General features: G+C 36.3%; 1 protein-coding gene across 4 annotated transcripts in view; it reads left to right on the forward strand.

Annotated features, from left to right (window-relative positions):
• Positions 1 to 24,785, forward strand: part of GNG2 (G protein subunit gamma 2) — a 110,892-nt gene that overhangs the window by 19,060 nt on the left and 67,047 nt on the right. For 3 of the 4 annotated variants that reach the window (XM_090270876.1, XM_090270875.1, XM_090270877.1), the window contains exon 2: positions 3,683 to 3,723. Coding sequence is in view for 1 of the 4 variants with exons in the window: in XM_090270874.1 (XP_090127000.1) it covers positions 12,396 to 12,411 (16 nt within the window). In the remaining 3 variants the exon portion in view is untranslated. Of the gene's footprint in view, positions 1 to 3,682; positions 3,724 to 12,392; positions 12,412 to 24,785 lie in introns of those variants that run through there. The other variant, XM_090270874.1, reaches the window with a different exon arrangement.

Genomic DNA, 24,785 nt, shown 5'->3' on the forward strand with positions numbered 1-24,785 from the left:
AAACATATTGGCACAATCATCCTCAGAGGGAAGTGATGAAACTCTGGCATCCTGCCTTTGTTATTGAATGTGAGTTAGCCATATTAGTGTTGGGTGTTGTGATTCACAGGTGGGAAAAGGACTGTTTGGCATTCTCTTGAGAAGAAGGGGAAAAGATTTTTTTTTAAATCTGTTATATAATTACACATAAGTCTCTAGGGTCTACTTGGTGAACTGTCTTGTATGCAGGTGCATAGGGCTTTAATTATCCTCTGAAAGGCATGTAATGCCACTGGCATAACATTATTGCAGATTTAAAGGATCCTCAGTGCATTATTCTAATATGGTTAGAGACTGGTTTTAATGAGGCCATTGTTTCAGATTTGATCCCCAAGTAGACCAGAAAGATGTGACTTCTTTTTCTTGGAGAGCCATCTTATAAGCCCCTGAGTTACAGAGGAGACCAGGAAGATTATGTGAGCTCTGCCAAATCTTTCACCCCTCTAGGGGAAAATAAACTAAAGAACTTTGTTGATGGACAGTCAACAGAGTTGTTGGACCAGTGGAATTGCTATAAGAGCAATTCATTATGATTCTACATGGAGAACAAACGACACTCTTAAAGTGAAGGTATGAGTTAGTACACATACAAAACTGGTTTTAAGAATGTTTCTAAGTTCACTTTAAGAAGTTCTGTGTTTCCTCTTAAATGGATAAATATACAATAGTCCCCGATATCTGTGCAGGATACACTTTTAAGACCCCCCAGTGGATGCCTGAACCATCAGTATGACCGAACCCTCTCTCTCTCTCTCTCTCTGTGTATCTATCTATCTATCTATCTATCTATCTATCTATATATCTATATCTATATCTATATCTATATCTATCTATCTATCTATCTATCTATCTATATATATATATATATATATAATGTTTTCCCCTCTACTTACATAGCTTTTCACTTACAGGAAGCACTTTATGTCTTCTCTTTGGCGTAGCAGAATTGCCAGCATCACTGCTCTTGTGCTTTGGGGCCATTATTAACTAAAATAAGAGTTACTTGAACACATGCCTTGGGATACCATAACAGTCAATCTGATAACTGAAAGCTAGTAAGCAGCTAATGGGCAGGTAGCATATACAGCGTGGAGACATTGGGCAAAAAGATGATTCTCATCCCAAGCAGGATAGAATGGAATGGTGCGAGATTTCTTCACGCTACTCAGAATGGCATGTAATTTAAAACGTAGGAGATGTTCATTTCTGGAATTTTCCATTCAATATTGTTGAACCATGGTTTACCATGAAAAGTGAAACCATGGATAAGGGGGAACTACTGCAATACATTGACTAGAGTTTTGTTTTTTTAGAGTAGTCCTCAAGCAGATTTTATTTAGAGTTGAACAACTTTCCCTTATTAAAACTATTTTTCAAAAGGTTTCAAATAAAGTGCCATGAGGTGTGACTAAGGGCCATACAAACTCAGGCAGCTTGTGTGTAATCTGTGCACTAGCATATGATGTAATAACTACTTCTCATAACTATAGATTTCCTTTTTTTCTCATATGTGCAAAGAAGGCACATATCGCCCAAATGTATTCTGTGCTATCTTAATTTTCTTAACATTAGTAAACAAAGATTAAATTTTTCTTCTGACAAAGTAACTCATAATAATTATTGAACATTTGGAAAATACTGAAGTTGTAAAGAAAAAATAAGAATGACCCTTTGCATTAATTAGGTTGTTGGTGAATTGCATGTAAGAGACCTGTTTGCACAGTGGCTGTCAGGTCCTAAGAGTTATTTCTCTTTTGTATAACAATCCAGAGGCGGGTGGTCCAGGGCTGGTAAGATAGCCCTATGCCACAAGATCACTGAGGAACCCAGGCTTCTTATAGCACGTTGTTCTATCATTCCTAGCATGTTTCCCTTGCTTTATGGTCTAACATGGCTTGCCGTAACCAGCAAGAAGGGAGAAAATTAAAAGGGAAAAGCATAACCCAGAGATGCTCATATCACTGTTGCAGACATTCCTTTGAAATTTGACCCATGGCCACATGCCTAGCAGCAAGGGAGGCTGGGAAAAGTAGTTATTTTTGACATGTATGTGGCATGTGCTATTAGAATTCAATTTTAAGCATAGAATAAGAAGAGAGCAGATATTGAGGCATATCTAGCAATATCTGCTACTTCAAGAATATCACACATACAAAATATAGAAAATATATTAGAAAATATGTATTTATAAGTATATATTAGAAAAATAGTTGAGATCATACTATTTATAAAATTTTATATTCTCTTTTACTTAACTTTATATCGTGTGCATTTCTCCTTATTTAATTTTTGTATTTATTGTTTTAAAGTTCCATTAGGTAGAGTTTCTCTGTTTTATTTAATAGATTGTATCTGGTGTTCAGGCTATTTTAAACACATGCTAATAATTTTTTTCTACATTTTGAATTTTATTTACTTTTGAACAAAGTCAAGGAGTGGCATTACTAAGACAATAATTGGGAATATATTGGAAGATCTTGTTAAGTAGTGCCAAACAGCTTTCCAGAGAGGGCGTGCTGATTTATGCTACTGGCAATAATGCATGAGAGCACTGCCGCACCCTTGAACAGGCTTATTGTGCAAGTCCCGCTAATCATTGTTATCCCTGGGGTTCATTCTCTGAAGGTAGATTGTTTTTGCTCTTGGCTTGCTTTTTTTCCCTTTGCTGTCATTAATCATAATAATAGTTTCTAATAACTTTGGCTTATTTAAAAACGTATGATCCCTTAAATACATCTGGGAATATGCTTGGTTGAGTTGAGATTGTAGCACATGTGCCACTCTTAAGCAATGTGAGATCTTTGGAGACACTGATGTTCGTTTGGTCCTAGGACCCCATGGGAATGGGAATTTCACCTTTGGTACTTTAGATGGGAGGCACCTCTTTGTTCTGAGACAATCAAAATAGGAATGGTAAAGCCTTTCTGAGGCGGAGACAATTCCCTTTGAGCTGGGTGCTGGGTAGCTTTTCAGGAGTAAAGATGCTCCTCAATTTTGGAACTTTCTTATGTATGAACCATGCTCACAGTAGGTGAAATTAGGCCAAATCTGCTCTACATCCTCAGAAGTCACTAGTGCCTTGGGATACAGCTGTCTCTACTTTTAAACAGCCTGCAGAAGCTTTGGATGATAAAGATGCTTTGGTAACCACTAACTTGTTCATCTACCTTCTTAAAGTGCTAGATACACACAAAAGGTACTCCAATTCTGCCCCTAACACCTAGAGAAAGAGTATGCTCTGTCTCTGACACTTTGGTCCTGCTGGGAGCAAATCAGGTTAGGGCAGGAGGAAAGCTTGTTTTTATTCATCTCCCCAGTACACAGCCTCCGTCACAGAGAGCTGTTTCCCTGAAGAATCCCAAAACAACTTTGTGTTTTCATGTATTCTGGCAGGCTAGGGATGTTCACAAAGAAAAGAACTTCTATTTTCCCAAATATAGTTGTTAAAAAGAAGAGAGTTAACAAAATGTCTGCTTCTTGGCTCGGAAATGTAAACCTGTTAGACTTTCCTGCTCCTAGAGCCATTTGGCCATCACCACCCAATCCCTTATGGAAGTATTCATTGGCTTTTTCAGCTCTTATGTATCATGTTATTTCTACTTTTTCTAAACAACACATTCTCCTCTCTGCTTTTTTTTGACAGGCAGATCTTCCAGTGAGCCTCAGGCTTCAGGAACTGAAAAGGTAAGGCTTCTGAAATATTTTCTTCTAGGATCTTCTTGACTAAGCAGAACTTCAAGAGGAAAATAAATATCTTAAGTGATGCTATCAATGAAAACATTTAACATGTGATATTTAACAAGCATTCATAGCATCTTTAGCAATATTGATGAGTTCAGGATTTAAAGCAGGAAAATGGCTCTCTTGAAATCAGACTTCTCACCCAGATTTCCCCATTTTTTCCTAAATACCCAAGTTGGAGACCTTTGAGGTGGCCGCCTTAACAAAATGTATTCCTGTTGCACTAAACATGACTAACTGGGTGCAGCTGTTGAGGACGTATTCTGTGAGAGATGTTAGTTAGATCAGAGATTAGATCAGAGAAGGGTAAACCCCATTAACCGATAGTAGCAACAACAATAACTACAATAAAAGGTCACTTTAATGCTGGTGGGTTTCTTCTTGAAGAATCTGAGTTGGCTTTTGAACTAGCTAAAGTCATTTAAATCTGGCTGTAGATTTGGAAGGTCACCATACTGCTGAGACAGGTGATAATGTGTGTACTCTCCCCAATCAATACATCGAGTCAGTGACTTGAATTGTCATCCTCTTTTAAAATTTAACTTTATTATGAAAAATTGCAAGCATAAACCAAAATAGAAGAGAATAATATAATGAACTTCCATATCCTTATTCATTTAATTTTAACAGTGATCAACTCATGGCCAGTATAGTTTTACTTATATGTCCACCCTCTTTTCTTCTTTCCCCATTGGATCTGTGACAGTGGCTTGAATTTGGTTGTTGAATCTTTATTTATATACATAATTATTTAGTGGCTACAGCAAAATGCTAATACAAAATAAAACCTATTTATAACCTGGCTTAGCTTACTAGAGCTAGTCATTCATCCATTTATTCTTTCAACAAATATTTAGTATTTACTAGTGTCAGAAACTTCTTAGGGTAAGAGATCCAATTTTCCCCACCTCGCATTTATGAAGTCTGCTCAACTTTGGACTTCTGACATCTCCAAATGAAGTTATCTGTTGGAGATACACTGACAAAATGAAAAGATGATACTCGCCATATAACTTCAATTGTTAAATGTAAATATTTGAAGTGTGCCACAACTTTTAAAACCTGTTTTGCCATTTTTTTCACTTCTTAATACACTGGAAACTTAAAAACACAAAACACTTTTCCCAACCCTAGCATGTACTTTCTTATTTTATCATAAATGCTTGCCCAATTGTCTGTCTCCCTTTCAAGAATATAAGCTCTGAGAAAGCATTTTTGCCATTAGTCTCTAGCAAGGTGCCTGACACTTGTTATATATTTAATACAACTGTCGAATGAATGAACAAATGAGTGAATGCCAGATATGAAGATGAAAAAAACACAGGCTTCATCCCAGTGTTGCTTGGTCTCCTGGGAAAGAGAATTTTGCAAAACTGAGGTCTCTAAGCAGAGTGCTCTGGGTGAGAGAGGAGAGGACTAAATTGGTGGGGAGTTTGTTAAGAGGCTTGATGATCAAAGGAATGTTTGAGCTATAATGCGAAGTGCTATCAGTCTGAAAAGTTGGAGAAAGGCATTCTGGGAATAAGGAATCACATGTGAAGGCACACAAAGGCCCTCAAAGGCATAGTGGAACCTTTAGCAATTTATAATGGTGATGGCATGGTTGGGATGAAGCAGACTGAAGAGATGGGGCTCGAGAAGCAGGTCAATGAAGCCTGGGTAGGACTCTTTAAGTGCCAGGCCCAAGAGTGGATTCTAGGTTGGGCAGAAAGACAGAGAAAGACACATAATTCTTTTTGAGGATAATTCCTTAGGCTGCATAATAAAGTATAAAGATGTGGAGAGAGACTATTGGAAAGGAGACCAGTAGAGGTCTTGGGTTTGGAAATGGTGCGAGAACTGGTGGAATTGCTGATTAAGGATGAAAAGTGAAGAAACAGAAGACATCTGGAATAACTACCAAATTTCTCTTCAGGGAGATGTTATGGGTCATGATAACTGGGATACAAATACAGGAAGAAACGATTCAACTCTGTGGCGTGGCCACACCCATGCAGTTACATCCAGTAGGCTGCTCATAGATGGGTACTGAGCCATGGTTCCCAGCCCAGACTGCACATCAGAATCTCCAGGGGACAATGTAAGAGCACGCATCTGCAGGCCCTACCCAGGCCAGCGGAATCAGAATCCCTGGGGGTGGGGCCTGGACATCTGCAATTTTTAAAAGCTTTCCAGGTATTTTAATATGCAGCCAGGGTTGAGGATCTCTGGTTTAGAGCTTATTAAACAAAAAGACCTTTGTATGTCTGCTTTTAAGACCGTGCATAGCTTTTGCTACTCCATAATGAGTTTCTTTGGAGTTCAGTACTTAATATCTTACAGGTGAGTGTTGAGCCATCCCTATGTTCTACAAATTTTACTAATAACAAAGAAGAGTTTTATAGGTATTTGATATTCTTTGTCTGATATTTGAGTTGATTGTTTTCATGCTAATAAATGTTCTCAAATGGTTTAAATCAATCCAAGCAGCTTTTCTCAATGGGGGCTGCAGGCATATTGAATGGGACAATTCTTCACTGTTCTCTTTGTTATCCTGTCCTTAGCTCACATAAGGCCAGAGGCATCTTCCAGTCACTGTGATATTCAGAGACATTGAGAACTACTGTGTCCTAGTGTACAACTTGAAAGAGGTTATTTGGCATTTTCTACTCTCACCTGAAAGCACTTTTGCAAAATTATTGGTTTTAGTTATGCTCGCTAGTTCCTTATGTAAGTGGCCTCTGTGCTAACAAACTAAGGAAAGAAACTAAATAAAGTAAATGTGTGAAAGGAAGTATTGTTTTGTACTATTGGAGGGTTTTTGAGTATATTTGCTCTAGTACTAAATATATTTTTTAAATCTATACAGAAAAGCAAATTAAACACTAGGTAAGCAATAGTCAAATACTGAGGTTTAAAACATCATGCAAATTACATAGCAGCAATGACGAAGAATGTGTTTATTTCCTATTGCTGCTGTAACAAACTGTTGCAATGGTATGAAACAAGACAAATTTATTATTTTACAGTTCTTCAGCTTAGGTTCTGTAGGGACCTCACTGGACTAAAAGCAAAGTATCAACAGAGTTATGTTCCTTTGTGGAGGCTGTAGGGGAGAACTGATTTCTTTGACTTAGGGCTTTTAGAGTATGCTTTCCTCCATCTTTAAAGGAAGTTACATTGCATTATTGTGTCTTTCTACTATAATTAAATCTAATTCTGAACTCATTCTGGAAAGGTTCTTTGCTTTTAAGGACCTGTGTTATAAGATTTGGCACACCTGCATCATCTAGGATAATCTCCCGTTCTCAAGGGCCTTAATTTGATCACATCTTCAAAGTCCCTTTATGCATGCAAGGTTACATGACAGGTTCTAGGGATTAGGACATGGACCTATTTGGGGGCTATTATTCTGCTACTCCATAGTAATTAATTGTTTTAATGCCTCAGGTAACAGAGATAAGATTATCTAACATTTTATTGAGAAGTTTTGTGGTTCCTAAATTGATGAGGCAAGTTCTTGTCTTTACTCTGCTAATTCTGTTTTCTAGATACAGGCACTGAATGAAGGCTTTTGGTTTTCTTGGAGTATTTGGCATTGGATCAAGTGGACAGGTTGAAGTCCAAGGGCTCCTTTCTTGGCCAGACGTTCTGGTACTACAGGTGTGGCCTATGGAGAATATGCTGCTTTTGGCATTTTTCCAACTCTGACAGGTTTGCCTACAGTGTGCAGGTTCCAAAGTTTTTGAATGGCAGCAAAGAAATGTGAAATTTTTATTCCATACTGTTATGTCTGCCTGTCATACTTTATTTATTAGGCTCTAAAATGTGGAAACTGGAGGAAAATAATAACATAATTCAGAGCCTCACTGTAATGGTATTTACTATAGCTAATTTCTAAGTATGGTTTAATTTCCTCCACATATTAGATAGGTTATTCCCCCACAAAATAAGAAAGTATTTTTTACCTAGTGAATGAAATGGATCACTGGGTTAACAGAATAGAATCTAACCAGGGTATTTGATAGAGATTTAAAAATCGTTCAGCTATTTTTGTAGCAAGTCCCCTTTCTGTTTACTTGTAGACACTTCAGCAATGCAGATCTGATGGCCAAACCTAGGGCTAAAAGAAGAGTTCCAAACCATTCTTATATGCCCAAGACTGAGGTGTTCCCTATACACGGGACCCAGTGCTGAATTGAGGATTGCAGGACAAATTGGGACAGTTTGCCAACCCAGATGTCCAACGCATGGCTCTACTGGAAAGTGACTGTCATGTTGATGAATTAAAATTGAAATTTTAATTGAATTAAACATTGACAACAACCTCAGGGTTTGAGTTGACTATAGAGGTGAATCTAACTCTTAGAAAATCTGTATCCACATTTACATGTTTGCCCAAATCAACTTTAAAAAAACCCTAAGAGTCAGAACTAAGAACCAGCATCATTTATCAAATATTATATTTCAAAGCCCACCCTTGCAGTTCTCCAGTGTCACCAGCATGGTCCTGCATGATGCCTCTGATGATCACAGCTTTAATTACTTTATTATTGAAGTGACTGCAGGACCTCAGTGAGTCTTATTTAGCACATCAATATATATGGAAATTATAAAACCCAAGCTTGCCAAAGCAGCATCAAGCTCTCTTAGTTTGAATCCTGCCTTTTGTAGAACAAAATTGAACTTTCCTCCGTAAGAGACAGCATAGACTATTTATTCAGGAATATTCAGGAATAGATGAATAGGTGGTCTATCTTGAATGTCCCCAGGAGAAGGGAGTACAGTGGATAATGTCTGGGAGTCTCATCCAGTGCTAAGAACTTGGTGCTTCCTGACCCCCGCTCCCCTACTCCAATTGTGGAGCATAAACTACATAATGATGTAAGTGGCTGCATCTGGGTAAACTTGTTCCCTTCCTGCTTCCCCCAGACCCTACCCTGTCATCCATAGCAAAGCCAGACTGAGAAAACAGGAATGCTGAAGGTCCTAGGACCTCATCCCTTAAATTTCTGTGACCTTCATTTGGAGATTTTTGCTCTCTAAACCACTGGGACTAAGCGGAGGACTGTAAGTGTACTTGAAAGAGCAATAAATTAGCTTTTCCCATAATAGACATTTGACTTTTAGGAGCGGCATTTATTTATTTATTTAGTTAGTTAGTTAGTTAGTTAGTTATATATATTGAATTGTCCCCTATCTTCCAAACTGTCCTAGATGATAGGTACAAAACATTCTCTTTCAATTCTTTTTTTCTTTTTGGTCCACAAAAAGATTGAGCACCATCAGCCATGGAGGTAAAATCTGGGTTTCTGATGGCGAGTAGGCCTTGGATAGAATTGTGAATTATTTTGATATTCTCCACAGTCCCTTTTTGGGTTCTTTTCTTGTATAGCTCCCAATGTTGGTTTTATCTTCATACCAGCCTCATTTCAGCTTTGAACCTTTGCTGTTTTCTCGTGAATCAAACAAGTTCCAGCAGAAATGAAAGCAGGTCAAATCATGATGCTGTCATTTTAACTGATTATTTTATTCTTTTCCAAAGAGAAATTAGAGCATAAATATAAATAAGAGATCCATATGACTACTCTAGGTATAGGGTTTGTTTGGGGACACTGGAAAGGTCTGGGAACTAGATGGAGGTAATGACTGTAAACATCGTGAACATACTAAATGCTTTCAAATCGAACACTTTGAAAGGGTAAATGGTCAGTTTTATGCTATGTGAATTTTCCCTCCATTAAAAAAATGTCAATTGAACTTCAAGAATCTTTTTTAAGACTGCTTCTCATCTTAAAATTCTGGAAGAAGTTTGAATCCATTTTAATATCCTTATGTTAAATTTCTAGACCAAAATTGTTGTTCTATCCTATCCCAATTACTGGGAGATGATATTTAGACTTAAAAGTGTCTGCAAAACAGAACTAATGAGAAGACTCTCTAGGAGGTGCAAAAGGAACATCTCTGCATTGGCCGATGTTGGCTCATTCAGTTGGTTGGAGCGTCGTCCTGTAAACCAAAGGTTGCAGGTTCAATTCCCTGTCAGGGCGCATACCTAGGTTTCAGATTCAGTCCCCAGTCAGGACAGGTAGGAAAGGCAACGAATGGATTGATGTTTCTTTCTCACACTGATGTTTCTCTCCCTCTCTCTGTCCCTTCCCCTCTCTCTAGAATCAATAAGCATGTCCTTGGGTGATGATTAAAATAAATAAATAAAAGAGGAACATCTCAGAATTAAGACACTCTTAAGATGTATAGTTTTTGTTACTGGATTATAGGCTGGCCTATAATTTACAAGTTGATCGCAGTAAAAATTTGTTTTTTAAGTGTAACAATTTAAAACACTGGACTTTCTTCCACCTCTTCATGGGATGGAAGTTGTATCAATGAAGCTGGAAAGTTTTTTAATATCCTATAGTAGCAGACTGTAATTATATATGATAAATAGAAAGATGTAGCAACTTTAATGAAATGTGAGCATAGGAACAAATTTCACATAAATGTCTTTTATTAAAATATCTCCTTAGCCTCAAGGGCTATCACCCAATCAAAGCCTAAAGGCAACTGTTTAGGGATGACTCCATAGGGTTTCTACACACAATCTTTGGTTTAATGATGAAATGTAAAGGTTTTTAATTCCTTCTGGATTCAGAGACAACTATTTCGACCTTTCTACAGATATGTAACCAGGCAACCAGTATAGCACTTAACCAGTGCATAGCATCCAAAGTCTGTAGCTATTACATCATTTAAAAAAAATACTATTTAAATTTGTCTTTTAGCTTTGGCATATGCTGCCATGTAACCTTTAATTCCTTAGGAAATATCATGCAAACTCCTAGCTCTAAAATAGAATGATTCCTAGAAGCCCAGTGTCCTCCCATATTTGTAAGGAAGGGTGCTTATGAGAACAGTGCGATCGCCGCGTGCACTATGCTTTCTCATCGGGAACTAAGAAAGTAGGTTTCCTTTTTGGTGTGTGAAGGTGTAAGTGTTTAAAACCATCTCCTTAACAGGTCATAATGAGCATTTCTCACCAGGTGATCGGTGGAAAACATATATTCACAGAGCTAAAAGCTGGCTTTTATTCTGGTGAAGTTGACTTTACTTTGCTGGAGAGGTGGTAACTAGAAATACCTAGTATGATCAACAAATAAGAATGTTTTGGAAGCTTTTGACATGTCAGACACTATCCTGGGTAAATACCATATTTCTTTTCTGTGATGACCATGTTTTTAATTTTTTTCAATTTTTTAAATTATGAAAGCATTTATGTATAAGGTTTTTAAAATTCAAGTGGTAGACATGGGAATAAATGAAAACTAGACGTTTCTTTCCAAACACCAACTTCTAGCCCCACTCCCTACAGGTAACCACTGTTAAATAGTTTCTTGTGTGTTCCAGCAATTTTTATCTACTCATTAATGTATTGAAGAAGTGACTATGATAAGTGCCATTAAACCATCTGTTCATAAGCTTTTCTTCTGGACTCTATATTTACATTTTGAGATACTACTTGATACTTCTTTTTGAAATGTGCCCTTTAAAGCTGAAAAAGTAAAAATGTCAGAACCAAAGTAATTCTATTAGAGGGCTGGTGGTAGAGGGAGTTATAACTGAAAAATGTCAATGTGTAATTTTAGCCACCGTATAAGTTACATACAGAACTTAAGGAATAAACCTTACGGTAGTTCATTATAATTTTCAAAGTCATCTGGAATGCATTATCTCCCTTTATCCTTTCGATGACCCTGTGACGCAGGAATTGTTTACTTTATTTTACAAAGGAGGAAGCTGTGGTTCCCAGAGGTTAAGTAACTTGCCCACAAACACAGCTGAAGAGTGAGAGGGTCACTTCTAGAACATGAGCCTTTTCCAAGTTTCACTCCTGAACCAGACCACACTGGTAATGGTGGGGAAGAGCGAGGCACAGAAACACCTTTGTGGCTCCAGCAGTGACAAGCTGTGAAGTAAAAGGGAAGGGTGCTGGGCTTGTAGTCCACAGGTGGGTCATGAAGTTGTTCTGATTCTGTCCCTTGGGCAAGCTATTTAGTGAAGTACACACAAATTAGGGAGGCTGGCTCTCTCCTCACAGTTTCCTCACTAGCTATGTCTATTCCTGTTTTATTTGCTTGTTTGGGTAATACTGGCCACAGGGGTGGGGACTGGACCAAGCAGGTATTACAAACCCAGACCACAGGAGTTGGTTCACAGGGTGGACATACAACCCAGCAGGGGCCAATGGTTTCTTCCGCTGGAATTTTCCAACTCAGGTTGAGGCAGAGAGGTCCCAAGGCAGTAAGAATCATATAAGGCATGTTTCAGCCTATTGAGAGAATGAAGTCCAATGCACAGAGCAGAAGCAGGAGAGAGAGACAGACATACAGGAACAGATAGAGGCAAAGGAGAGAGCAAAATAACAACTGGAGTCCATGAATCCAGTTGATATGAGACAATTCATTTTCAATGTTTTTGCCTAAGCTAATTTAAATTGCTACTAAAAGAGTCCTGACTGATACCTCCAGGCCTTTGTTTCCTCGTCTATAAAATGGGGGTTATAATATTTGTCATGACTGTATCTGAATGACAGTAGTCCCCACTTATCCACAGGGGATACTGTCAAAGACCTCCAATGGATGCCTGAAACCTCAGGTAGTACTGAACCCTATATACGAGGTCTGTCCAGAAGGTATACAGCCATGCAATATGAAAAACAGAAACACTTACTGAAGAAGATACAAGATACAAGAAACATTGTACATAGGACAATGACACCTCAGTCCCCTTCAAAATAGGCACCTTGGGACCTCACACAGTCCTCCCAATCACCATCAGCTGTCCTGTCATATTTCCCTGAATCTCATTGATGGTTTGAAATCTCGTCCCTTTCAAAGGTGATTTTAGTTTTGGGAAAAGCCAAAAGTCACAGGGCACCAAATCTGGAGTATAGGGGGGCTGAGTAACTTGGATAATGTGATGTTTCAACAAAATACTCTGCACTAGACATGATCCAGGTGCAGATACAGTGTTGTGGTGAAGCTGCCAATCACCAGTTGCCCAAGCTGTGGCCTTCTGAATCATCTGAATACTTTCCACAGAGGAATGTTCAAGCTTAATGCAAAATTTGATGCAGATTCGTTGTTCTACTCACTCAGTCATTTTGAATGCGATGGCCACACAGTGCACATGCTCACTCAATGGCATCTACCACCCCCACTGACTAGCATAGTAAAGTCATCATTGTTTACACATGTGCATTCCAGCCCACTCTCCTTGGCTGTCAAGTTACATCAATGTCGTGCAAACTGTTCTTATTAGTGATGGCTAGACTTTTTCTGGACAGGCCTCATATACTGTTTTTTTTTTTTCTATGCACATGATAAAGTTTAATTTGTGAATTAGGCACAGTAAGAGATTAACAATAACAACTAGTAATTAAATAGAACAATTTTAGCAATGTACTATAATAAAAGTTATGCAAATGTAGTCTCTCAAAATATTTTTATGTACTGCACTTACCCTTCTTGTGATGACGTGAGCTGATACAATGCCTATGTGAGAAGATGAAGTGAGGTGAATAACATAGGCATTATGGCGTAGAGTTAGGCTATTATAAGGGTTCGTTGAACAAATGCTGTGATACCATGACAGTTGATCTGATAACTGAGACAGGTACTAAGTGTCTTAAAGGGTGGGTAGCAATACAGTGAGGATACTCTGGACAAAGGGATGATTTGTGTTCTGGGTGGGATGGAGCTGGATGGCATGCCTTTTCATCATGTTACTCAGAACAGTGTGCAATTTAAAATTTATGAATTGTTTATTTCTGGAATTTTCCATTTAATATTTTCAAACCTGCAGTTGACTGAGTGTAACTGAAACCGTGGAAAGCAAAACTATGGACAAGCGGGGAATACTGTACTATAAAGATTAGTTGAGATAATGAATAGGAAAGCACTTTGTAATTGTAAAATCCTGTATAAATATAAAATGGTGTTATTCATTGATATGTTGCATTGAGTTAGAAAAAGTCAAAAGAATAAAATTAACACTTGTTTGGAAAATAAGGAGAGCTTTGTAAGAGCCATCTGGTGTTATGAAGAATTAAATGGAAGCTGCCAGAATTCCCCAGATTTTCTTTTGATTTCAGATACTCATAATAAATGCAAGGATAGCTCTTGCCTCACTGATTCAAGTTAATTCAATGAATTTCTCATTTCTTCCTGTGGCCCTAATATATGGCAAACGCACACACATACATACACATGAAACAAAAATAAACCACTATATTAACATTCCAATATTTTAGCTTTTTTGCTTAAAACAGCTTTACAGATTCCTGCTAAATGATACTTTGGCTTCAACAGAGAAAAATCATCAAAGAAAATCAGCTTTAAAGTAGCTTTGTAGTTGTACTTTGTTTGGGAATGATGTAGTTGGGGTGATTCTGGAGATGGGAGGTTAGTTATTTTGGGCTTACATGGGCTCAAGACCCATTTTTTCCTTAATGGACTTATATCTTTGATATAAGCTCTAAATAATCACAGTCTACTTGAGATTATAGTGTATGCATGACCTAGGATGCCTCACTTCACTTTCATAGCATTTGTTACTACATATGAACAGAGGGTACCTGTGAAATCTGTTTTCTCTCTTATATTTGCTGTTTAGACAGTTTTTGTTGTAGCAAGCATCTCTTCTTATTTGATAACAGCACTCCAAAACTGGTTTAAAGTCTCAATCTGAGTAGAATAGCATATGCAAAACGTTTGAAGGCACCATGGAAATATGATTTGTAAGCATAAAGAAGCATGATCTAGCAACATGAAGACATGTCTCTTATATTTTAAAATCTGAGAAATGAGAAATGTATGTATTACCTTTACTGTTCTTATAAATCTATGTGAATACGCCTTTGCCTCACACAGTGGCCAGTGCAGTGATATTGAGTCAGTACTGTGTGACCACCTGTCACCCGAATGTTGTGTACTTTTGCCTGGGTGGCATCAACTCTGTGAATGTCAGTGTTTTCCTATCAACTGAAGACTTGGAATAGTTCATTTTCTGAAGAGCCCTCAGAAAATGTCAACTGTGTTGGAAGCAATTAACAACTTCAAGTTGATTAATTTTAGCACAGTTTAATAAAGAGAATATTTACAAGCACATGGAGAGAGTGAAGGGAACGTGCAAGGGAGAGTGCATGTGTCTGGGGCTCCTTTACTATGTTAGCCTAAAGGGACGAGGACTGGGAGGAGAGGACCTCCCGAGTGGGCCTGTGGCCCCCAGGAAAGGGGGATAGCCAGATTGTAATGACATGGCAGGCAGGGATCTCAGGACACATAACCTGAAATGATTCTCCTCCTTCCATCTGATCTGCTTGTGTTTCCCATTTACCAAACCCAATAGGAAGGCAAAGAACAAGATATCCTTGCTGCTGAATCCTTACAGTTTAGTCTACTAGGGCATAGAGCTGAGCTGGGTGGAGGAGAATGAAGGATGAATTTGGAAGGGAAAGCAGAACATACAATATCCAACACAGTTAACCTTTATTATTGAAGCCATTTGTGAAAGAAATGGCACTCTTTCCTCCCTCAATCTAGTTATCTTACAGAAAGGAATTGTTTTAACCAACTTTCACTTTTTAATTAATTTCACTTAATCCAAGTCATAGCTCAAGTTCAAGTGGGCCTCAATACAATGGTAGCATTTGGGCGAAGTTCAGTTGTTGGTGTGGTGAAAGATGATCTGGAGGAAGTAAACCACCCTCATGTTTGTCCTGTTCAGAGATGGGCGGACAACCTCAACTTAAAGTTCAAGTTTGGTGAAAGCGGCAGCAAAAAGTAGGTGGTAACTCTGAAAAGTCCACATTCTTGGGTCTCCCATAATCAAAGGAGTGACTGTTGTACAATGTCCGGCTAGTGGGTTGAATGGCCATTTTTTTGTTTTGTCCAGCTTGCTTTTCATCTCAAACTATTTTCAGTCCTTTGACCCAAGGACCAGGGTTATTTGCCTTGATCTAATCTAGATTAACACTCTGATCCACTGAAAAATGAATAAATCAACTTAACCAAATAAATCTCTACAATTGGAGAGGTATTTGTGGCAGCATATGATGATAGGCAAAAGAAAACAAATTTGGAATGCCACACCCTAAAGCATAAACCTCTTCTATACACCAGAGAATTCCCTGACTTGGGAAAATCTGGGATGTAGGGATTTCAGAACAAAGAGTTGGGTCTGTAATAGGAACAGTGAGAGGCAGTGTGGTATGCTGAAAAGAACATGGATTCAGTTGTTAAGAAGAAGGGATCTCTGCTTAATACTCACTGCAGCCACCTTAGCAAATTACTGAACTCTCTTGATCTCAGGTTTCCTCATGTACAAGATGACAATAATTTGACTTGTTGTAAAATTAATTGAAACCATATATGCAAAACAAAGGCAGTGTTTTCCACACAGTAGTCATTCAAATACTCTGGGGTGTGTGTGTGTGCTCACTTTTTAAATAATATTGTTTTTTAACACTTTATCAAGGTGTAATTTACATGAGATATAATTGACATATAATAAGTAATACATATTTAAAGTTGATGTATTTTGACTACATAAATCCATAAAACTATTGCCACAATCAAGATAATGAATACAGCCATCCAAAGTTTCCTCATGCCCAATAGCAATATCTCCTTTCCAACCTCATTGTTAGGTGACCACTGACCTGCTTTGTTACTCTAGAAGAGTTTGCATCTTCTAGAATTTTATATAAATGCAGTTATATATTGTCCTATAAAATTCTAGAAGAAAATGGCTTCTTTTGCTCAGCATAATTATGTGGAGATACGTCCATGTTGCATGTATCAGTAGTTTATCACTGAATAGTGGTCTGTTGGAGGTATATCACAATTTGTTTATCAGCTCACCTGTTAGAAGAAATTACTCAATTATGTTTTAATTCTGTTTCCATTCTTCTTCTCTTATTAATAGTATGAGAAAATTTTTCACATATTTCATGTTACCACCCATTAACATCATCCAGGAGTAGCACTATTTGTAAGAATGAGGTATAAATGCACATATAACAATAATTGTGTTTATTAATCCCTAGTTTAGATTGAGATCTTAACTGGTTGAGTTTCTTCTGCTTCCTTAGGCTTTCTTTTGTTCTTTATCATAAACAAGCAATTTGGATGAAACAACTCAAATGCCCGTCAACTGATGAGCTGATGAAATTATGGTATATCTCTATAGTAAAATATTATTTGCCATAAAAAGGAATGAAATACTGATTCATGCTTGCAACATGGATGAACCTTGAAAAGACTATACTAAATGAAAGAGACCAGACATAACAGGCCACATGTTATATGGCATGATTTCTTGAAATGTCCAGAGTCAGCAAATCCATAGAGACAGAAAGTAGACTCGTGGTTGCAGGGGCTGGAGGGGGAGGGGGAAGTGGGAAGTGACTGCTAATGGGTATGGGTTTTCTCTTTGGGGTGATGAAAATGTTATGGAATTTGATAGTAGCGATAGATACACAACTCTGTAAGTATTCTAAAAACCACTCAATTGTATATTTTAAAAGAGTGAATTTTATAGTGTGTATAGTATATTTCAATAAAGCTGTTCCTTTTTTTTTTTTTTTTTTTTTTTTTTAGATAGAGGGAAAAGGAGGGAGAAAGAGAAAGAGAAACATTGCATTCTTTGTTTGCTTCAACCAGGGACTGAACCCGCAACCCAGGCATGTTTCCTGACCGGGAGTCCAATCAGCTAGATTTTGGTTTGCAGAGCGATGCCCAGACTGCTGAGCCACACCAGACAGGGCAAGAGGGGCTGTTACTTTCAAAAAGCAATCTATAAAAACTTTGCTTGGATAAAAACATTCAAGAGCAGCAATTAATCTAATATCTCTCTCTCTCTCTCTCTCTTCCTTTACTTTTTTTTTTTTTTGTGGAAAGGAAACCCTACAGCTGTTTACCTCATTGATTCACTGCTCCTGCATTTTCAGGTCTTGAGCACAAAGTGGAACTTGTCAGCATTAGGAATTAAAAAGGTTCATTTCTGCAATCTGTTGTATTTGGGGAGGTAGTTCAGTATCATGTTCTTTTGGTTTTCTTGAGATGGTAAAGGGCCTGTAGCTACCTTAATATTTTTGTCTTTTCCTTTCCTTTTAAAAATAACATGAATTCAGATTTTGTAATTACCCCTTTCTCTAGCCTTAGTTAGTTAAACTAGATATAGGATATCCTGTCAGTAAAGCATCTTGGCTAAATCATATTATTTTCTGAACTACTAGCGGCAGCAGATATAATAAGTAAAGGAGAGGTCCAAATACTCGAAATAATCCTTAGAAAGGAAAAGAGGCCAGTAGCTCAGAATTTGTAGTGGTTTCAAACAGCTGTGGAGGATGGGAATGAGGACAGACTTCCTCCCTTTCTAATTGTCTTCCTTCACCTGGTGAAACACCTCCTTATTTAGAATGCTTTGAGCTGTTCAAGTGCTGTGAAGCAGGACCCACATTGTCACATGTGGAAATAGAGCTCCGCCTGGTATATTCCCAAGAAATCAGTATTTCCTGGGGTCTTATGTTTTGTCATTGAGAAAAAAGATTTTTTCCCTGCTTTTAAAATTTTTACTAGCCAAAGTTTGAATTTTGATATCAAATAGTCTGAAGCATAAAGTGAATGGGAAGTATTAACCTAAGGTGAAAGCAAAATCCATATAATCCTACTAAAAAATGTTACCTTCAATTTTTGCTGTAACTTAGCAAATAAAACTCTTCTAAGGTGACTTAAAATTTTTAATGTCAGTGTGAGTGTTTATCTTGGGTTTTCTGTTATATTCTCTTCAGCTCCTGGTGCAATACCAAAAAAAAAAAAGAAATGAAAAATGCATAAGAGAACTTTCCATTTTATCCTGGCATTGGAAGAACATGGCTCCCAGGGATGTGCCTCTGAGTATTAGTCTAGAAATATATCTGTTCATTTATCTGTTAAGCATCTACAATGCAGAGTATACCTGAAAGATGGTTAAGTGGCTTCTCCAGTAATAGGATGAGCTTTGTAGGCATGAGCTGACACTGTCCTAGATTCTTTGTGTGTGCATACATGTGTGTGCATGTGTGAAATGCACTATACATTAAAAGCATACATACATATACAAACACTTAAAGACTATCAATTAGACAAACACACGTCTTTCCTCCCAGCTTTATTGATCAGTATCACTTAAAAATTGTTTTTAATTAATTTTTTGTTTAAGATAGTTGGTGTACAATTTTATATTAGTTTGGTTATATTAGTTTCCCATGTATAATATAGTGATTCAACATTTTATAACTTACAATGTGATCACCCCACTGCTTCTAGTAATCAGTTGTCACCATGTAAACTTATCACAGTATTATTGACTATATTCTCCTTCTATCAGTTCATGACTGGATAAAGATTATATATATATATTACACAGCAATAAAAAGAATGAAATCTTGCCATTTGTGACAACATGGTATCATGCTAAGTGAACTGTAAGACAGAGAAGATGGACACTTATATGTGTAATCTAAAAACAAAACAAGCAAATAAAACAAGAAGAGACTCAGAAACAATGATCAGATCACTTTTAAAGACTCCTGTTTGCCTTCCCCCAACCCCTCCCTCTTTTCTTCCACCTCCTAGGAAAAGGACTTATTATTTGTCATTCTGCTTTTTCTTATATTGTTTAATGTGGTCTGTTTTTGAAATGGAATCATGCTTTTTCTCTGGTTTGAATTTTTACCCAGCATTATGTTTTGAGATTCCTCCAGGTGGATGTGTATAGCTATAGGTCTCTCCTTTTCACCATTATCTAGTACTAATCAGTACACCAGTACTGTTCTTTCACCATATGAAATATGCCACCCTTTACCCATTCTGTCCATTTGTGATATTCAGGTTGCTTCTAGCTTTTTGATTTCATGAAAACGCTGCTCTGATAGTGGTGTACATGTCTCCTATTCCTCATTCAGGAAATTTTCTGGGACATATACTTTGGAATTCAGTTGTAAGATCGTTGAATGTGTGTTGTTCAACTTTAGTCAGCAATGCTAAATTGTTTTATAGTGACTACACCAATTGACTCTTCATTGGCAGTGTAAAAGTGTTCCTCTTACTCATCAATAATGTTCTCTGACTTTTCATTTCTACTTGTCAGTAATGTTCTCTGAATTTCAGTTTTATTGCAGCTATGTTATGAAATTCCTTTTGTAAATAACAAAAATTGGTTTGATTTTTATTTTAAACTATATTAATGAAAGAGACCAGGAAAGAAATTTGTTTTTGTTTACTACATTTGATAAAGTTAAGTGAACTGCTGCTGTAGATTGTGCCCCTAGATATATGTTTTCAAGTAATATCCACACTGAAAGTCTCATGTTTTCTATTTAAATTTTAAAAATTTATTAAATATTTTTAATTTGCAAGATTTTAAACAAGTAAAACAGTACAAAGAAGTATAAAGAAGTTTATTCCCCATTTTTTTCTTATCTCTCCCCTCCCCAGGTAACCAGTATTAATGCCCTGGGGTATATCAGTCTATATTTTTTATGATCATAAATATGTAATAAACTTATTTATATAAACTTATGAGATTCCCATTTTATTAGCTCCAAAGCAGTTGAATATCATCAATTTTGTATAGTTCAGTCACACACATATCAGCAATTTCTTATAGTTCAATAATACGTGGATGCATTTTGTGTCTTTGAGGATTATTTTCAAATATAAGCATTACCATGCAACTATGTCTCACATGCAAATGTCACAGACATGTATTCAGCTCATAGGTGTGACTCTAACTGACTCACATTCATGGTTGCCTAGTGTACACTCCACTGTTCCTAAGGAGAGAAATTAACATGGTTTTCCTTGGTTGTACTTGTGTTTTGTCAAATTAACCTGTCTTTATATTCATACCTGTGTTTCACTCTAGTTGAATCCCACAAGGGGGATGTGGTTGTTGAGTCAAAGGCACATGCATCTTAGATTTTAAAGTATGGTGCCAGATTTCTTTCCAAAAAAAATGTTGTACCATTTCAGGTTTTCATTAGCAAGTGTGAGACTACTTGTTTTCTATATTCTAGCCATTCTGGTATTACTACTCAACTGGGTGAAGAATGATATTCTACTTTAAATTATATTCCTTTGGATCTTAGTGAGGTGGAGTATATTTTCATATATATTTTTATTGCCCTTTTGTAGTTCTTCTTCTGTGAGTTATTATTTCTTATCCTTTGCTTATTTTTCTAATATTATTTGACTTTTTCCCTCAATTTGTAGGGAGCTCTTAGTTTATTAGTGATAGTAGTGCAGTTATTGAATGTTAATTCCCAGTCTATCATTTGTATTTGATTTTGTTTATATCATTTTTTGTCATATAAAAATTATGTTTAATCATATGTATCTATCTTTTCCTTTATGATTTCTTATTTTGCTTAGGAAAGTCTTCTCATCCAAGGTAATATAAACATCCTCCTAACTTTTCTCCTAATCTTTTTATTGATTTATTTCTATATACATATTAAATCCATATATTTGTATATGGTATAAGGTATGACTATAACCTTATGTTTTTTCAAATGTTTGGCCAGTCTGATGACACTACTTACTTTAAAAACCTTTTATCTACTGAATTGAAATGTGATGTTGGTCATATATGGCTTCTATTAATTTCTGTACTTTGTGTTATATTTCCTGGATCTATTTTCTATTCCTGTGTCAATATTATACCATCTTGATTATAATAGTTTTATTCTAGGTTTTAATATGCAAAGTAGGCAAAATTAGGTTTACAGTTGTTCATATGGAAAATAATACAAGCGTTAAATAACAATACAAGAATAAACTCTGTGTTTCACATACTCATAACTGTATATCTACTTTTGCTCACTCCTGTATAGAAAAGCAACTGAGTCATATTTCACTCATCTTTTTAATATTAATATTGTTTGACATTTGTTTCCATTTAAACTTTACATTTATTTTGCTACAGTCTATAAAGGGGGAAACAACCATTTAAGATGCTGATTAAAACTGCATTAAAGTCATATATTAGTTGGAAAAGGATCACCTTTTGTATATTCAGTTTTTTTCTCATCCAGGAAACATGTTTCTCTATTCAAATCTTGTTTTATATGTTTAAAATTATTTTAGAATGGCTTTCAAATAGATACTGTAGTTTTTATTTAAAATATATTCCTCAGTATATAAGATTTTTTGTGTTTTTTGGAAATGGAAATTTTATTAAATGGCTGGTTTTAAGATAACTATAAAAGTAATGTTAAAACTTGTTCTCAGACTAAACTACAGAGGAGTCTCTAGTTCTCTGGTTCCCTAGTTCTGGTCCCAAGGGACAAATGTGTTAGGCTGGACTTAAAGAATGTTAAAGGAGAGCTTTGTGTTACTTGACCTCATTCCAACTTGGCTACTATGGGGCAATGTTAATTTCAATGAAGGCAACACTATGACCTTTGTGTGATTAGGCATGTAATTTCACATTTTAATTCTAGATTACTCAAACTTTGTTAAAAGATATACATTTCAGCTTTCTTTGAAGGATAATTTTATCTGTTGAACAGAGACTTATTTGAAGATAAAACCTCAAGATATAAGGTAAATGAGGATATCATTTATTAAAAATAATTTTATTATCAGTTAAAGAAATACAGCATTCCTGTATTTACTTTTAAAGACTATACTATGTTAATAGAAACATTTTTTTACCCTTGGAAACTAATGGCCTAAGAAGCAGTGTAGATAGCTTTCTTCATATTAAAACCCATTAAAATCCCAATGAAAATGTTTCAAACAACAATCTTTAATAGCATAACCTCAATTTCTGGAAAACAAGTAAAAATAAAATTTCAAATAACCTGAATAATTTTAAAATGTTTATAAAAGAATAAAAAATAATAAATTTTAAAAATTGATATAGAACCAAAAAGTTTCAGTCATAATTGAAAAATGACTTAAATATACTATAAATGATAAAAATATAAGATATAAGGCCATGAAACAAAGTAGTGAAAATTGTAATATCACAATTATAGTAAAGAGTTATAATGAGAACTGCTAAATAGTTAATTAAGGATGCATGCTCATTAACTACAGAATCAAATTTAAAAATAGATGGCTTAAAAGTGTGTAAATAATGGCAGACCCAAATGACTCATTTCTAGAATTGAGCACAGTGTTTAACTTACAAATAATAAAAGCACATGTGCCAATAGAAAAAAAAAAGCATCAACAATTTAAGGTATAAATTGTTTCCAGCATTGACAAAAGGCTTAACCTGTAAGTAGAAACTAACATGTAGAGAAAGATATCAAGACATTACTACTTACATTTTCAAATTTCAGTAAGGAAGAAATCTTCAAACATCTGGATTGAAAGGCCAATAACATTCAAAATCCTGATTTCAGATGTAGCCACAATTGAGACCATGAACTCCCCAAGGAAATGAAACATCTGCAGTTCTTTTCATGGAAAAAAAAAAGTGTCCAGGCAAGATGTCATTCATCTGGGAAGGCTACTGAAAGACTTTCACATATCCCACCAACCCTAAAGAGTCACTGCCCTGACACTTTGGGTCCAAAACAAGAACTTCTTTATATTGTGGCTGGTTTATCAACTCATGAAATGGGAGGTTAAAAACACTAGATAGGAAGAATAAGTGCTTCTGATCACAGTCCCATGCAGAATCAAATTGTGATCTAAAACGTAAAGGGAAGAGAAGAAAGGGGCCAATATTTAGGGAGTATCTACTATGTATTACATTTACTTAAAATATATTATTTCATTCAATTTTCAAAAACTCTGGTGGTATGAACCCCTTGTTTCAGATGGGGAAACACTCTCAGAGAGGTTAAGCAACTTGCTTTGTTAAGTAGGACAGTCAGAATGTCTTTCTGACCCGCAAGAAGAGTGGAAGTTTCAGAATAACAGTCCAAAGGGTGAGAATGAGATATGAAGGGGAAAGACCAAAGTTTATACCTCAAGTGTTCTCTTTTACTCATCGAAAGAAGCCTACGAATTTTGGGTTTTATTATAACTATAACTAGAAGTCAACAGAAAAATGTATTTAATGATTTGTCAAAATTGTGTGTATGTGTGTATTGGTGTGTAGACTTGTTTTAAATAGAAATAGGTGTATTCAATGCTTCCTTCCAAACATATTTCAAAAGAAAGAAGGGAGTATATATACAATGTTTAGTTAATACCAATGGCATATATTAAGCAAAAGTAAGAGCAAGTAAAGAATGACAGATGGTGTAAATGTAATAATCATAACAGATATAAACTTAATTGTGCCACAAAACAGATGACCTAAAACAAAAGCCATATTTTAAAATACACGGCAGGACTATGATACATTAATTAAACATCATAAGGAAACTGAGGATAATAATATCTGAGAATTAATTGCACTACAAAATGGGTGATGTGGGAAACTTAGAAAAAAAAGGTACAAGCAAATAATCTTAAAAGATGTAAGTGGTGATATCAGGGTGGAGTCTCATCTGAGAGGCATCATTCTAAGAGGGAAGGTTGACTTATTGTGTGGGATATTCCAAGAGCCCTTAGGGTCAGGGAAGGGCTTTGGCCTTTTGAAATATAGAAATACATATTGCATACCTCCTGGTTCACTAACACTGAGTAGAACTGGACTGAGATACAGTCAGGTCAAACCATTCACTCACTTATAGTTAGGAGATGTATGAGTTTCCTTGACTTAATCATCTTGAGGCGGAAAGAGGCTTCCTAAGGTCAGACAGTTTGTCAACATCAAATGGTAACTTTACAAAATTAACGGGAACTGTGATGATGTGTGCCAAATACCATGTGTGGAGAATAAGGATGATGACCCTGAGCGGAAGGTGGTAGAGACAGAATATGCCTACAAATTTGCCGGGCAGATGGGGATCCTGTCATTTGAGACCAGTGCCAAGGAAAGTACCGATGTGGAAGAGATGTTCAACTGCCCTGCAGAGT

Source organism: Furipterus horrens, unplaced genomic scaffold (genome assembly GCF_987537825.1).
Source record: "Furipterus horrens unplaced genomic scaffold, mFurHor1.1.pri manual_scaffold_3, whole genome shotgun sequence".
In the NCBI taxonomy this organism is placed as follows: domain Eukaryota; kingdom Metazoa; phylum Chordata; class Mammalia; order Chiroptera; family Furipteridae; genus Furipterus; species Furipterus horrens.